The 16,211-nt window shown below is 42.1% G+C and overlaps 1 protein-coding gene across 1 annotated transcript; it reads left to right on the top strand.

Annotated features, from left to right (window-relative positions):
• The first annotated feature begins 5,272 nt into the window (after window positions 1-5,272).
• Vgll1 (vestigial-like family member 1) lies at window positions 5,273-15,684 on the top strand. Its single transcript, XM_013018050.1, has 2 exons — window positions 5,273-5,486; window positions 15,209-15,684. The coding sequence occupies exons 1-2, from the start codon at window positions 5,273-5,275 to the stop codon at window positions 15,682-15,684; spliced, it is 690 nt and encodes a 229-aa protein (XP_012873504.1).
• The last annotated feature ends 527 nt before the right edge of the window (window positions 15,685-16,211 follow it).

The raw sequence follows: 16,211 nt of genomic DNA, 5'->3' as shown, positions 1-16,211 counted from the left end.
AAATCAGGTGTCTATGTAGCTTTTCCCTTGAGTGTTCAAATGTTATCTTAATGGAAAGTTCTTTCTTCACTATCCTCTATAAATGATCTCCTCAATACTGTTTACTGTGTTTTCACAGTACTTATCACCATCTGATGTTATAATTAAAATGTATGTATGTATGTATGTATCTATCTATCTCTATGTATATATATACAAACATATTGTGTTTATTTTATGACAGCAGAGATATGGTCCATTTGTTTAGTAGGGAGCAGAACTTCGAAAACAATGCATGGTACATTGTATGTGTTCTATAAATATTCATCACATTAATAGTGTTCAAGTATAGAAAGACATATGGTTCAAATATTAAATGTCCTTCACAAGCCATGTTTGAAAATCTTAGTTATCAGCCCGTTGTGTTACTGGGGAAGTGAAAAAAACTTCAAAAGTTGGGTCCTAGTAGAGAGAAGTTAGATCATTGGGGATGAATCTTTGAAGGGGGTAATGGGGCACTGGACCTTGACCCTTTCTCTCTGCTTCCTGGTTGCCATGAAGTAATCAGCTTCACTCCCTCGTGTATGTCCTGCCATGTTGTTTTGCCCCATCACAGGCTCAGAGTAATGACACTCAAGTGATCACTGAGTTAAATTTCTAAAACAGAACTAAAAATGCATTTCCTCTTTTTAAGTTGAATTTTTTTCCTTAGGTATTTTGTCATGGCAAAAGAAAGCTAAATAATGTAAGAACAAAAATTGGATACAAGTTTTGAAGTCTATAGATGGTGCCATTTTATTAGGTACTGTTGAGGATTTTTTAAAATGAAGATTGAAGTCCCTGTTCCAAATCTCCTTTTGGGGTCCCTGAGTTGCCTTCTTTATTGCAGGTGCAGAGGAGTCTTTACTCTCTATGTGGCCCATGGAAGGCTATGATAAGTTCAGAATTTGAGGAGTGTGGGTTCTCTTCTTCTTCCCAAGGAAATAGAGGGGGAAACTAGCGATAACCTAAAGGAATTCTGAGATGGGATGTGACCTCAGTTTGATCTAAATCCCACAATTAATCTTTTAGATGTTACTGACTCTGTGTATGCTTTGGGGCAAAATATTTAGGTTCCAGTTTAGAAGACAATATGACAAAGTGCTTTTTATGCAAAAATAAAGAAATAAAAAAATGGTACTTGTTTTCCTCATTCCTACAGGTGCCCAACCAGGTTGACTTGTTGGAGTGCATTTTCTGCATTCTTAATAGATAGCTAGCAGGAAACGCCTTGTACAGCCTGAGCTAAAGGGATAGAAAGTAGCAAAGGGAGGGTACAAATTCCCAGCTCCTCCTTCTGTGATCCCTGAGCTGTTCCAAAGTGAGTCAGACAGCTCTGGTCATCAAAACGCATCGCTGCTCCCCTACTACGGAGTCTTGCTCTATCTCAGGTAATTTTCCAGAATTAAGGTAAGACAAGCTGGGGACTTTGGCAGGGGAAGAAGAAAGAATATTCTACTGGGAAGAAATTGGACAGCATCACATGCTGGGCTTAGTGAGAAACAATGTAGTTCTTTTGGGGCTTTGGGTGCAGATGATCACGGTGACAGCCACCCCTCTGACTTCACAATCTATTCCAGGGATGCAATTTTGCAAAGCTGTGGTGAAAGAAACCAAGCAAACTTGAGACCAAACTGCTGGTTCAGGGATGTTTTGTGGTAGTTCAAGGTCCACTTGGAGCACTTCATGTCTTTCTATTTTGGGAACTCGCATGTCCTTAGACATAGCTTTGTAGCATCTCTTTCTCTTGGACCACACCCTCTACCAATTCCCTCCTGAATAGAGACCCCTTACACGCAGCTCATCTGAGGATGAAGATGCTCAAATTTCTCCTAAGGCTGCTGTGAGACTGTTCTTCGTAGCATTAAGACCAATGACAATTCTCACAATTGCATTTAATTTTTTTTTTTTGGGGGGGGAGGAACAAGCTGGCCTGGAACTCCCATGAGGATCAAGTGATCCTCCTTGTCCTAGTCTTCCCATTAGCTAGGACTCCCAGACATGTTACCATAGCATCCAACTCCATTCTCAGAAATTTATTATTTTTTAAATACAATTTTCATCCACTGGTATCCAAATGCAATGTAGATAATTGCTTGTGACGTAGATCCAGAGAAGTAACACCTTTTATAGTGTGTTTCAAGAGGAAAAGAGAGGCAGAGGCCATACGTGTGGTTTACTCAGGATATTCACTTACCCATGGTCTGAGCTTCCCAAGTATGATGAATGGAAACATCACCTCTGAGTTTATTTTTAACCTTTTCTAGCTGTGACTATTTGGTCTGTGATCTCTCTGAACTGTCCCCAAGAGGACAAGGAATGTGCATGTGGCCCTGATGTCTAACTAATACAGGTTTGAAGTTGTGTTAACCCTGAGCCTAGCACAGTGGCCATTGGCAATGTAGAACACAAGAGGGTGAGTCCTCCAATGGGTCAAACTCGCCCTTCCTTGCAGCAATGTGGAGGCTTGCAAGAAGCCCTGAGGGATTGAACAGAGCATCTGCCTGCATTCCCTGAAGAAAATCATAGTGTTGGTTCAGTGTCTTGGCCTGTGGACCCCTAGAGATTAGACATCAAGCTTACCTCCACGTTTGATAAAGGGCATTCTGGGGCCAGCAGAGAGACAGGAGGGGGAAAGAGAGGGGGGGCAGGAGAGAGACAGAGACAGAGATGGAGACAGAGATAAAGAGAGAAGCAAAGGAGGGGGAACTTCATTCATCAGGTTAAGGAGGAATGGATGGTAAGAAGGAGAAAGAGATTGAAGCTAGAGAAACCTAGGTTCAGGTACCCACTTTGCCACTACCTACCGAAATGGCTCTTCTCTAAGCTCTAGCTTGCATCTATCTAAAATGAGAATACTAATACTTTCTTCAAAGGTTATAAAGATTGGGAGAAGGCAGATATATAGCTTCTGGTGCAAAGCAGGTATAGTATAAATTGTGGCTTTATAAATTGTGCATCCCTAATTATTATTACTTCATAACATCTTTACAATGCCAAGTATCCGAACATATCTTGACACTTTATGTTGAGGCATAATTTAGCTACAGCAAAATGCACAATGAAGTGTGCAATTTGATGAGTTTGGGCCAATATAGGCATTCGTGTCGTAAACATCACTCTGCTCAACATCCAGGATACAGAAAAGCATGGCCATGCAGGTCACTTAACCCTAGGAATCAGGAAGAGGTTGTGGATTTGACTCAAGCTCAGTATTTATGGAGAAACACTCTCAAAAAAAAAAAAGAAAAGAAACGTTGTAAGACATTTTGAACATTGATGCCTCATCTAGTCAATCTGTACCACCACAGGCAACCGCTGTTCTGATTTCTATCACTGTATATGTGCTTGCATAACATGCAAGTGAAATCATACAATATGTGTTTGTGTTTGCCTTTGTTTTGGGCTTCTTTCACTCAGTGTATTGCTTCTGAGCATTATATTGCTCTTCTGTGGATTGGTAGGGTTTTTTTTTTATTAGCAGATTTTACATACTCCAAATCTGTCTTTCTGTCTTCCTTTCTTTCATTCTTTCTTCTTTTTCTTTTAGTTTTTTGTTCTTTCTCTTTTTTTATTTTTGTGCTTGAACTGAAGGACTAGGTGCTGTCCCTGAGCTTTTTTTTGGGGGGGGTCCAGTCATGGGCCTGAACTCTTGGGCCTGGGCGCTGTCCCTCAACTCAAGGCTAGCGCTCTACCACTTGAGCCAGTGCCACTTCTGGCTTTTTTTCTGCTTATGTGGTGCTGAGGAATTGAACCCAGGGCCTCATGCATGCAAGGCAAGCACTCTACCACTGAGCCACCTTCCCAGCCCTCCCTGAGCTTTTTTGTTCAAAGCTACTACTCTACTGTTTGAGCCACAACTCCACTTCTGGCTTTTTGGTTTTTAATAAGAGATGAGTCTCATGGACTTTCCTGCCCGGACTAGCTTCAAACTGTAATTCTTATGTCTCAGCCTTCTGAGTAGCAAAGAGTATAGGCATTAGCCACCAGTGCCCAACTCAAATCATACACATTCTGTGTAATGTAAAACACAGAGAGATTATGTGTTACTCTCAAAGTTGAATGGTAGAGGAAAATCTCTTCTGCGTCCTCATCTGGTACAGGAGTATATTGTACTTCACATGTATGAAATGGCATTCAGTCATTCAGCCATTGTTTACCAAACACCTACTTTGTGCAAGGTGCTAGGAATACACAAATGAGTAACACTTTCTGATCTAAAGGATCTTTTAGACTAGAGTGGGGGCAGTCTATTAGATCCTAGTAATTTTCATTGTGTTTAAAATAATGAGTAAATCCAATACATCTTTGGCCAGAGTATAGGACAAGTCAGATTGTGTAGCTAAAGTTAAAGAAGTACCCTGTCAGGTGGTTTCTCTAGTAAAGGAAGGCTATAGTATCCTTCAAGTGCCCCATTGGTGCCAATTCCTGGCCTATGTGCAAATGCTTCTGCCTCTTAGGAGATGATAAGGCAGCTGACACCAATGATGGAATCCAACTTCAGAACAATTCAGCAAACAGTGATTGTGTATCTTTTTCTATTCTAGGCAGCAGAACTGACAACCTTACAATCTTTCATAAGATTGTTTTGTGGAGATCTGTATTTGGTTCAGAATATGTCATCCCTTAGGGCTGGTGTTGTTTGGAATTACTAGTTTTTACAATGGAGTATAGGTAATGGCAGTACACCATCTTCCACAGATCAGTGCATTGGAACTACGAGAATCTGATTGGTTTCATTCTCTTTCATGGACATGGTTAAGATGGGAAACAACATTTACTATTGGATTGAAATTGTTCAGCTCTCATTGGATTGCTTAATCTAGCTCTCCAAGAGAGCTGTGCCTAAGATATTTCTGTGCTGATCTTGACTCAGAAGGAGGTCACTTCTACATAAACCAAGTTACTGTGGGTTACGACTTCAATGTCTTCCCATCTCCTATCTAGTTACCAAAGCTTTGCTGAGTTGTCATAATCCTCATTTGCAAGCAAAGGCCGTATTAGTGCAGTGTAGAGATTTGCTAGGTTGCTCCTTGAACAATAAGCTCCTCAGCAGACTCTAGACCAGCACAGAATTGGTATTGGCGTTAAAGAATGTGGTGGCACTCTGGGCTCCTTCACTTACTAGAAGCAAACTGCAGACCCACAAGAATGTTCCTCACCCAAACCATAGCAAAGGCACGTGGTAAAAGAGAGCTATTGACAGTTTGTTTTTGTCTTGCAGCTGTCACCTGCCTGTACCACTTAGGCATCAATGGAAGAAACAAAGAAAACTGGTGTCCGGCTGCCCAGAGGTAGACAGAGGCCTATAAAGACTGAATGGAATTCCCGGTGTGTCCTCTTTACCTACTTCCACGGGGACATCAACAGCGTGGTGGATGAGCACTTTTCCAGAGCCCTGAGAAATATCAAGAGACCCTGGGGACCGCATTCCACAAGCCAGAGTGAAAATGTGATCCTGAGCAATGGTGAGCATGCTGGGAAGGAGGAAGCTTTTGCTGTAAGACCAATTCTTTGAGATCCTCCGATGCCCTGGGCAATATGTAGATTTTCTCAATGCATGTCACTTTGCCTAGTGAGAAGCGACACACCTGCTTAAAAGTTTAATGTAAAAATGGTTAATCAAATTAGTTCACCTATTTCATGGTATCCTCAGTTGGGTTAAATACTGGATTTGCAGCTGAGCATACTGTAAGAGCTGGGACTATTCCCTATGACCATCATTATCAGTATCACTACTGGCCTGGGGGTAGGAACACCAAAGGCTCCACGATAAGATAAGACAGGAATCATGCAGCTGTTCTCGTCCTCCTCTGCAGGGATGATGAGCTAATGAGCAAGAGTGGGGGCAGAGTGAGGCCTTGAAGAGTCTTTATTTTTTTGATTATTATTCTTAAGTAGTTGTACAAAGGGGTTTCAATTCAATATATCAATTTGTGAGCACCATGCATCATGATCAATGCCACCCCTTTCATCATTCTCTCCCCAGGGGTAGAGGGATCGCTCAAATACCACATCTTACCACATCCCTCCCTAATCCTTCACAAGATCGGGGGTATCTATTGCTCAAAAGAAGAATGTCAGATTGTGTACATCAAAATACCCAAATTTCAGGAAAGCCATATAGATTGAGCTAGTGGGGGCCACGGTATGATGCTAAGCATTTTTAAAATTAAAAATGTATAATTATACACATTTTTAAAATTATATTTTGTATTTGCATTGGTATACATATGAATGCAATCCAGACCAGATCCATTTTTAATGCATGTAGTATAATTATCATAATAATTTCTCTTTCTGATTTGAAAATCAGTTATATTTTTGTAGCTCCCCCCCCTAAAAGTATGCATGGTCCCCAGACACATTGGCCTCCTGTATCTAATGAAGTCACCACTAGACATGGCTGCCTTTTATCTTTTGTCAGTGTTCAAAGAGTCAGGGTGTGGCTCATTTTAAGAGTTTTGTATTGCTGTTGCTGAGTGCACATTTTAACTACCTTCCTTCCATTGGAGGGCCTGTGGTCTCCCAAGTGGGATGCATTGTGCCAAGTAGAAACTGGATTCTTTGGCAACAGGTGCAGAGCTTATCTGTTTCCAGAAGCCACCACCCTGGTTTTGTCCTTAGGGTATAGATGAAGCTTTGGTGTGTATCTGACTGGTAATCTTGGCAGAGTTTACCACTTTCCTAGAAGTTCTTTTTCCATTCAAGTGAGTGGAACTGACGTTCTTGGAAGATCCTGTGGGTTAGGTAAACATGTGGAAAGACATATGGTAGCAGCAGACACAGAAGGGAATGAAGTGGAGCTTATTATTAAAATGAGAATGAGGGAGAGAGTGCTTAGGAGCAAATAGGTGATGTCCCAGAGTAGGTTGAATAATCACAGTAGGAGCCACAATGGCTGTGAGTTGGAATTGTTTGGAGGATGGGATAAAAAAACGGATGGCCCCACCCTGCCACTTTTCCTTACCTTGTTTTGTTTCTCTTCTTAGTATTTGTCAACACCAATTCTGTTATATGTTTATGTTTCCTTCATGACCCCGCCCTACCTGCTTAAGCATCAGACACCCAGTCTGTTAATGGCTGCTTTCCAAATAGCTAGCACAATAATCAGGCTCTTGGAAGGTGCTTAATAAGTTATGTTTGAATGAATGAATGCTTTGGATTATAGAATTATGACTTACCTCATTTAGGTCCCTTAGTCTATTTTTCTCTTGTGAATGACATGATGACACAGACGAAATACATTATAAAGAAAACAAATATATTTTGACTGAAGGTGTAGTCTAAGGTCAGGGGCTCACATTTGCTGATGGCTCACTCATGGACAGAGTCCTAAGGCTATGCAAAGCATCACAAGGGAGGAGAGTACGTGAGTGTCCTCCAGTCTCTCCTTATCAAAAAGCCACTAGCAATTTAAATATGGGGAACCCACCCTAATCTAATCTGTAACCATCTCCCCTCCTGAATACCATAGTAGATTAAATTTCTACCCTCATAATGCCTCACAGTGGAGATTAACCTCCAACGTGACTCTCAGGGGGGCCAAATCATGGTGAAATCATAGCCTAAATCATCGGAGACCTGGGGCACTGTGTGGCATAGGGCATTGGAACTAAGAAGCATGTCATCAGGCCAGCTCTACTACTTCCTAATAGTACAAAGTTAGGGCATATAACTTCAACCTGCTTGCGCCTCAGTTTCCTCGCCATGAAAACCGCATTGCTGACTATAGGAGGATGCTTTCCAGCAACCAGTGGCATAATACATGTTGAGTTACAAGTAATAAGTACTCTATGGGGATGGTGAGAGAAGCTTGACATGTTTTTCTAAATGACGGATGAATCTGATGACCTACACTCAAAATATCAAAATATCAGGATCACAGGGCATTAGGTCTCTCCCATGAGCCTCCAACTGGTATGAAGCTCAGCTGTGTGGATGCTGCAGTGTTTCTTTTCTTTCTTTTTTTATTTTTTGGAAGGGGTTGTCCTGATGTTTGAACTCAGGGCTTGGACACTGTCCCTGAGCTTTTGTGTTCAAGGCTAGTAGTCTACCATTTGAGCAACAGCTCCATTTTTTGTATTCATTGGAGATAAGAGTCTCATGGACCTTCCTGTCCAGGCTGGATTTGAACCCCAATCTTCAGATCTCACTTGCCTGAGCAGCTAGAATTATAGACATGAGCCACCAGTATCCAGATTCACTAGTGTTTCTTATGTCCTCTGACTATGAAACCTCTATACAAGATAAACTTGGGCATGGCCCTGTTCTTGACAAAGTCAGCCTTCCCAAGCAAATAGAAACATGGCTTTTTTTCTCCATTTAATTTCTTGTTTGTTGTGTTTTTCCTGTAAGAATCTCATGAGTCTCTAGACTATGCAGATGTTGTCTCACAGCCTGGTGTGGACTAGAACAAATATTTGCCTGCTGATTGAGCAACTGAAGGAAAGATTGTCTCCCTCAAGGCCTCTCTTATCATAGCTAGGAGTCAAGTTTCTCACAAGGTCTGCAGCCTCAGGGGAGGGCCCCATGAAGAAGCCAGGTTCTCATGGGGGGTATTATATGGCAGATGGACAACTTGGGAAATGGTGGAAATCTATAGAGTGCCTTTCATTACTGACTGTTGGTTAGCATCCTCTTAACCCCTGAAGGCCATCTTCGGGTAGCCAAGGCTACAGCTCAGCCAAAATGAGCAGAACAGACCCACATTCATGGGCCCCCACTGAAGATTTGCTCGCATTCAAAGGGCACTCTGTCAAGTAAATATGCAAAGCCCAAACACAGAGACCTGTGTAGCTAGGAAATGCTACCAAGCTCCCTGGCTTCTTTGCCCAAATCAAAGTTATTCTTTATTGATTTATGTCTAATTTACCCTGGCTATCCTATGGGAAAGAAAACACAACCTGAAAGTATCTTTGAATTATTGAATCTCAAAGGACACTGAGGATTTCAGAATTTTGTAATTGGGGAAGCTTCAAGAAGCTTTGATTTCTTTGTGGGGGAGGGCATGGTCCCAGAGTACATCTTTACCTGGTATTCTTCCTATCCCATCCAGACCTTGCCCCAAGAGCACACTGCTAACATGCTCAAGGGATTCTTATACTTGAATACCCAGAAGTCTTAGATGGCCATCCTTAAGAAGTTCCACGTCCTCTCTGCCTTCCTACCTTCCATAGTTAGTAGAGGTGGTGAACAAGGGCTAGGTTTCTATTCCAGTGAGAAGAGTCATGGCCTTTGCCAGTCCTGACAACCTGTACCTTCCTTTCCAGTAGGAGGAAGGAATTTATACATGCATATAGTGAGAAGACACCACAGTGAAATCATTGCATTTACTTTGTTATTCAAAACGCAACATGATTTATACAAGAAAATTCATGGTGCTAGAGGATAAGATGGCACTCACCTTTGAGAGGGTTACAGACTGGCCCAGTAGACCTTCTGATGTGATAGTCATGTTCTGTTATTCAATCTGGTTGCTTATTACTCAGCTCATAAAAATATAAACACTGTCCTCTTTGTTCCTGAGGTAAGTGAAAGATGAACAATGCCTCAAGCCATAGCAGCAGAGAGGGATAGTCAATTTGTTCCAAGTAGGCGCATGCCCAGTTATATTTTCATGAATCAAGGTGTGTGAATGTGTGTGTGTGTGTGTGTGTGTGTGTGCGTGTGCGTGTATGTGCTTTCAATGTGTGTTCAGAAAAATTGCTTTCAACTTCACTCAAAAATACAATGGGTATTTAAGATACAGAGAGAGGTAAAAGAAGAAATAGAACAACAAATCCTGGTGAGGATGCAGGGGAAAGTAAACCTTCATACACTTTTGGAGATAATGCAAATGAGTAAACTACTACAGAAATCTGTATGGAAATTCCTCTAAAAACTAAAAATAGACCCATCTTATGATCTTGCTATACCACTCTTGGGCATATGTCTCTGAAGGAGTGTAAATCAACATATAAAAGAGACACACTGTACATTCATGCTTATCACAGCATTATTCACAAAAGCCAAGCTGTGAAATCAGCCTAGGTGCCCAGCAAACAATGGAGGGCTAAAGAAATTGTGGTACGTAAACACAGTGAATTATTAGCCATAAAGAAGAATGAAATTACATTGCAAGAAAATGGATGCAACTGGAAATTATGATCAGCAAAACATAAATCAAGTGCAGAAAGACAAATATGGTATGTTTTTACGTGGAATCTAGACCTAATTTGCCCTAGGCATGTTACTTTAAGTCATCAGGATTACTGTGAGGACACATGAGTTCAAGTATGCAGAGTGCTAGGCAACATGTCTGCTCTATATTAAGTACACAGTAAACAGAAATTATTCTGTACTTAGAAATTATTCCCACATACATTTTATATCTTGTTCCCTGGGGATGGACACAGACTCAGGAAAGACTTCTGAACTGGGTGTGTGTGTGTGTGTGTGTGTGTTGATCCTGGGTGAACTCAGGCTATAGGCACTGTTCTTGAGCTCTTTTGCTCAAGGCTAGTGCTCTACCACTTGAACCACAGTGTCACTTCTGGTTTTCTGGTGGTTTATTGGAGATAAGCGTCTCACAGACTCTCCTGCCCAGGCTGGCTTTGAACTGCGATCCTCAGCTCTCAGCCTCCTGCGTAGCTAGGATTATAAGTGTGAACATGAATTCTCTTTTATAGACAGTGTCTACTCCATCTTCAACACCATCCCTGAGTGCCATAGCTTTTGCTGTTGCTGTGAGCTTTTGGTACAAATCCTTTTTGTCTCTCCCTTCTCTGGTAATATGTGATAGATGTCAGGGATGATTCTTAGGCCTCATACATAAGTTCTTATCTTGCTTTTTCTTGAGCTGGAAATTTTGAGTGTTATAAAACTATCAAGGCACCTAAACCAGGTTTATAAAGTGAATGATTAATAATAACAAGAACAATAGTTACTGCTTATTGAGTATCAACTGTGTATCAGGCACTGTGCTAAGCCCTTTGCATGGATTGTCTCATCCAATATTACAATGGTCCCAAGAGGCACAAAGGTGTGATGGGACCTGATGAATGAGTGTCACACTGCTAAGAAGTAGAGAACTGAGACTGGATGCCAAACCTATCTGACTTCCAAGTCTGTGCTCTTAACTATTTTTCATGCTGCTAACCTCAGTCTAGAATGGTTTGGTGAAGAGATGTGTGAATGTGTGAGTGGATGTATACATGTGTGTATATGTTTGTAACTATGTGTGCTTGCAGATAATCATGTACTCACATCATGCCTGCCTGTATGTGCCTGCGTTCATTGGAATATTTAGTAAGGGTCTACTATGTGCCAGGCACAGTGAAATCCTTGTAGATATGATGGTGAAAAAAAAGAGATGAGCTCATCCCTCTTAATGCTTATGGAGAAAGGAGAAGACTGGTAATGAATGAATAAATGGGTAAACGAATGAATGAAATTATAGGATTGCTACTGTTATGAATGACATGAATTGGATGTAGTCACAAAAAGTAACAGGATTGTCAATTTTAGGCTAGAAATTCAGAGAGGGTCTTTCTGAGAGTGATATTTAATTTCATATATATATCCTAGTCTGAAATAGAAAGTCAGGCCCATCATGAATGAACAGAGAGGAGAGATGGTGTTCTCCAGTGGGGACAAATTTTTTAGTTGCAGAACTGTTTACTAGAAGCTTCTTGGCCTTCCAGAATTGTGTAAGTAAGAAATAGTTGTGTTTCTGGTGTGTGTGAAAGACAAAGATATAGACAGGTCTATGGAGTAGAATGAGATGCGGGAACTCCCTGAACACATCAGCTCTTTAGGACCCAATGCCTTAGGAATTTGAAAGGTAGGCTGTAGATGTCCAGGGTTGGAACACATGGAGAAGCCAATGAATTCTAAATGAAATAAAAATTCAAATCTTCCCCCAGCATCCTGAATTGAAGATTTCTCCCATGCTTTGGGTTTGAGAATGTAGTGAAGCCATCCTGGGGCAGGCTGTCCTCTATCTACAGGGTAGATGGGCACGGTTGCTGGAACATTTGCTCCATGGAACCTGAGTAGCCTAATCAAATTCAGGATCCTCATTCCATGAGTGACCAACACCAACTCATATGAAAAAGTGGGTCTTCCCACCCAGGCTGTTGTACACAATCACTGGAATACTGGGAAATCAGGACTGAGATTCAGTGTGAGTCCTTAGAAGAGCCCAGTCAAACTGTACTCTGGTGTGTACCCAGTGATTGCATGGGGCCTTAAATGGTGGCACACTACCTATTCCTCTAAAGATTTCAGTCCATGAATTCTGGAAAGGAAGTAGTTAAGAGAACTATTCAAGCACTGGGAAGGTGGCTCAGTGGTAGAGCACTTGCCTCGCATGCACGAGGCCTTGGGTTCGATTCCTCAGAACCACATAAGCAGAAAAAGCCAGAAGTGGTGCTGTGGCTCAATTGGTAGAGTGCTTGCCTTGAGTTGAAGATCTCAGGGACAGCGCCCAGGCCCAGAGTTCAGGCCCTGCAACCAACAGAAAGAGAGAGAGAGGGAGAGAAAGAAAGGGGGTAGAACAATTCAAAACACTCTGCTGTTTTGAAAGCTTGTGTTTCAGAAAGCCCTGTTTTCTGTATTTCAAGCTTTCAGTGAACATCTCTGTCATATGTATGAGGGCTGGAGGGCCAGTCTAGATGGAAAGTGCCCAGTTGTCAGAGGCTACACTGTGTTTCTAATTTGTGCTTAGGACATGCAGTACTTTCAATCAATATGGAACATGGACAGTGATTATACAAAATCAGCCTTAATCACCCTGTTTGTGCCACACAGTGTCCTGAATTGCTACTAGCCCAGAGGTATCAATTTCCATAAATAACATTCACCCCTAGGCATACATCCTAGTATATTTCCTTGCCCTTGGTTTTATTAGATGAGTCTTACCATTGTCCACTGCTCATTGTGAGGTGCTGAGCAGAATGGCTGTACCACATGGATTCAGGTGTCTTTGGTTTTTATCATCTATACATGAAAAATCATGGTAGTGAGTAAGGATACTATGCTGGCTTCTCAGATATTTTTTTAAAAATTTTATTTTATTTTATTTGTGAACATACTGTACAGAGGGGTTACAATTACATGGGCAGGATAATGCATACATTTCTTACCAAGCATTGCAGTCAGTATAACTTGTGGAGGAGATGGGGAAAAACAAGTCGTTTAAGGATACAGGTGGACCTGTTGCAACAATGAGAAGTACAAGTTGTCATGTCCCAAACGAGCTTTACAAAGTCGGTGGGGGCGGGGGGAGGAGAAGGATTGGGATTGGGGGGGGGGGGGGAGGCTGGGAAGGGATGAGAAGGATATTTTTATCTTCTAGAAAATCCAGTTGAACTTAACATCCAGGAGAGCTGAGAGAACTGTTCATAGGAAGGATGGGGAACAAGCAACAGCCAGACAAACTCTCTTGCCAGCCAATAGTCCTTTGTCTGCACATCTAGCCCCCTCCTCCATGATCATTTATAGATGAGAAGCTCCAGGCTTTAAGCACCATCTGGCAGAGCTCTTTTCCTCCTTCCCTTTTGCCCAAGTGGGTGCTGAGAATAGAGAAAACATCCATCCATGTTGTGAGCTATGCTAGTCATTTGAGATCTCATATTCAGCTGGTATCCCAGGCACAATTAGAACAGTGTCCATGGAACCCAAGGAGACTCCATCTTTAATTAGCCTGTCTATAGGAACTAGGAAAGCAGGAACAGTCACCTGTTGAGCCCAACTATTTTGCATTTCCAGGATGAGGTCCAAGCAGCTACCTGACACTTAGTTCTTTGTAGCCCTAATCTCCTTTGCTGTCTTGGTTCAGTGTCTCAGCATCTTCATGCCTCAGATTCCTCTGGACAGTAGGATTTCACCCCCTAGAAGTTTGTGATCAGCACCAGAGTGCTAGACTCTTCATAAAGTCTTCCTATTTAGTATATTTAAAGCACTGATTACAAAGGAGACCTAAACAAACTGGGCCCTGTGGTTCATGTTTGTAATCCTAACTACTTAGGAGGCAATGATAGGGAGGTTCAAGGCCAACCAAGGCCAAAGATGCCATTTCAATCAATAAAAATCTGGGTGCAGTAAAGCATTTATCATCCCAGCCACATGGAAAATGTAAATAGGAGGATCACAATTTGGGTTGGCTGGAACACAAATGTGAGACTCCAAAAGAAATGCCAAAGGCAACAAAGGGTTGGGAGTGTGGCTTATGGGGTAGAGTGCCTGCCTGAGAAGGCCAAGACCCCAAGTTTAAACTCCAGTAAAACAAAAAAGAGCTGAATGATAGCAGTATCGAAACACAAAGTAAACATGTATAGAAATGTTTCCTAAAGAGCTAATTTAACAAGGGAGCAAAGATGTATACAAAGACACTCACTGCAATATTGTTAATATAATTGAAAAAAAGATAAAAACAAGTGAGCTGTGTTCAAATAGGATATATATTGTATATTTTTATGATAAGATACTGTATAGCCTTTTTAAAAATGGTGTTTAATGCTATTCATTTCTTTTTTTTTTTTTTGGGTCGGTCATGGGGCTTGAACTCTGGGCCTGGGTGCTGTCCTTCAGCTCTTCAGCTCAAGGCCAGCGCTCTACCACTTGAGCTACAGCGCCACTTCTGGTTTTCTGGTGGTTTATTGAAGATAGGAGTCTCACAGTCTTTCCTGCCCGGGCTGGCTTTGAACCCTGATCCTCAGATCTCAGCCTCCTGAATAGCTAGGATTACAGGCGTGAGCCACCAGCGCCCGGCAATGCTATTCATTTCTATGGGAGGATATTTATTATATTTTTACTAAAGCAAATCAGCTAGAATAATAATATATGTTGTGAAAACAATGCATACACAAACACAAACCAGTACCAGAAGGGAAGTATGCTTGAAAGAGGGCAGTGCCTGTTTATGGATTTTATGGTGTGTGTGTGTGTGTGTGTGTGTGTGTGTGTGTGTGTGTGTGTGTACGTATGCATGCATTTATGTACTTTTATGTACCTGGACATATAAGTGCATGCATATGTGCACATGCTTATATGTCCAGGTACATAAAAGTGTGTGTGTTCACAGGTGAACATAAAACTTGTTCAACTTAAAAAATATAATTTTGCACTAGGCAGAAGAAAATAAGCCACTTCCATTTTGAAATGCTATGCACAGAGCTAACATGGTTTCTAAATCTTTTCTTCCCAGATATTGACATGCCACCGAATCAGTGGCGTTTCTCGTCTCCATGGTCAAAGCCACATCTAGAGACATCTCTTGCAAATGGTGCCACGAACAGCAGCTTGAGTGTGTCTGGCCCTGTGATGATGGATCAGTACCCATTGGCTCTGCCTGAGGCCCGCTCTGCACCACCTGAGGGGCTATGGCATTTCCCCTCCCTAGCCAGCATCCATTCCCCAGAGCCTGGCTACTCACAAGCTTTCTCTAACAGGCACCTGGCTGCAGAGCCCCAACCTGATAGGAGACATGATCCCCTCCTAAGTCTTCTCCAGGGTGAGACACACCTAAAGCGTCGTCAAGATCGTGGCCAGGTGGAAGAGAACGGCACCAGCCAGATTGCCGGAAGCTCAGGATTGCTCCTCAGCGGGCCTTCCAGCAATACTCCCCGTAAGGAGATACAGATACTTGGAGAACAGTGTCTGATTGGTTGTGATGGAGAGTGAGTTGGCATGTGATGAGCAGCTCAGATTAATTGCTGCCACTCTGGACATGGGGCTGCTGCAAAGGGATAGAGTACATTGCTTAAACATTCCATATATCTTCTAGGCTTCATTGATATTCAGTGTAATGGTTGAAAGGTTACAGAGATCATCAGCCAGATGGACTTGGCCTGAATTATTCACTCTAGTCTGTTGATTTGGCCTTAGCCAAGGAGAAATGATGGGCTGCTGCCTAAGTCATAGGATCTTGCATTTACCTTGGTGGGAGGTAAATGCAGATAATGTATTTGCAAAACAGTCTGTGATGTACCTACAGGCTCAGACTCTATTCTCTAAACAAGGTGACAGCTTGCAATGATGCCAGGCTCTTGGGCAAAACAAGGGCAATCTATACCAACCATCTGCTCCACACATTAAAATGCAAAGCAAGTGGAGATGAGGCCCATCATTGCCTGGAGACCTAACTGCCTGGCTGGCTTTAGGTCACTCCTATGCCTTGGGATTCCTTTGGGTCACAACCCCTGACCACC

This window comes from Dipodomys ordii, unplaced genomic scaffold (genome assembly GCF_000151885.1).
Source record: "Dipodomys ordii isolate 6190 unplaced genomic scaffold, Dord_2.0 Scaffold38, whole genome shotgun sequence".
NCBI lineage: Eukaryota > Metazoa > Chordata > Mammalia > Rodentia > Heteromyidae > Dipodomys > Dipodomys ordii.
The sequence above is the reverse complement of the archived record's forward strand: the minus strand, read 5'-3'. Positions and strand labels throughout refer to the sequence as shown.

Coding starts and splice junctions, on each gene's coding strand:
- Vgll1 (XM_013018050.1), top strand. CDS start 5,273: ATGGAAGAAACAAAGAAAACTGGTGTCCGGCTGCCCAGAGGTAGACAG. Junction 5,487..15,208: donor AAATGTGATCCTGAGCAATG/GTGAGCATGCTG, acceptor TTTTCTTCCCAG/ATATTGACATGCCACCGAAT.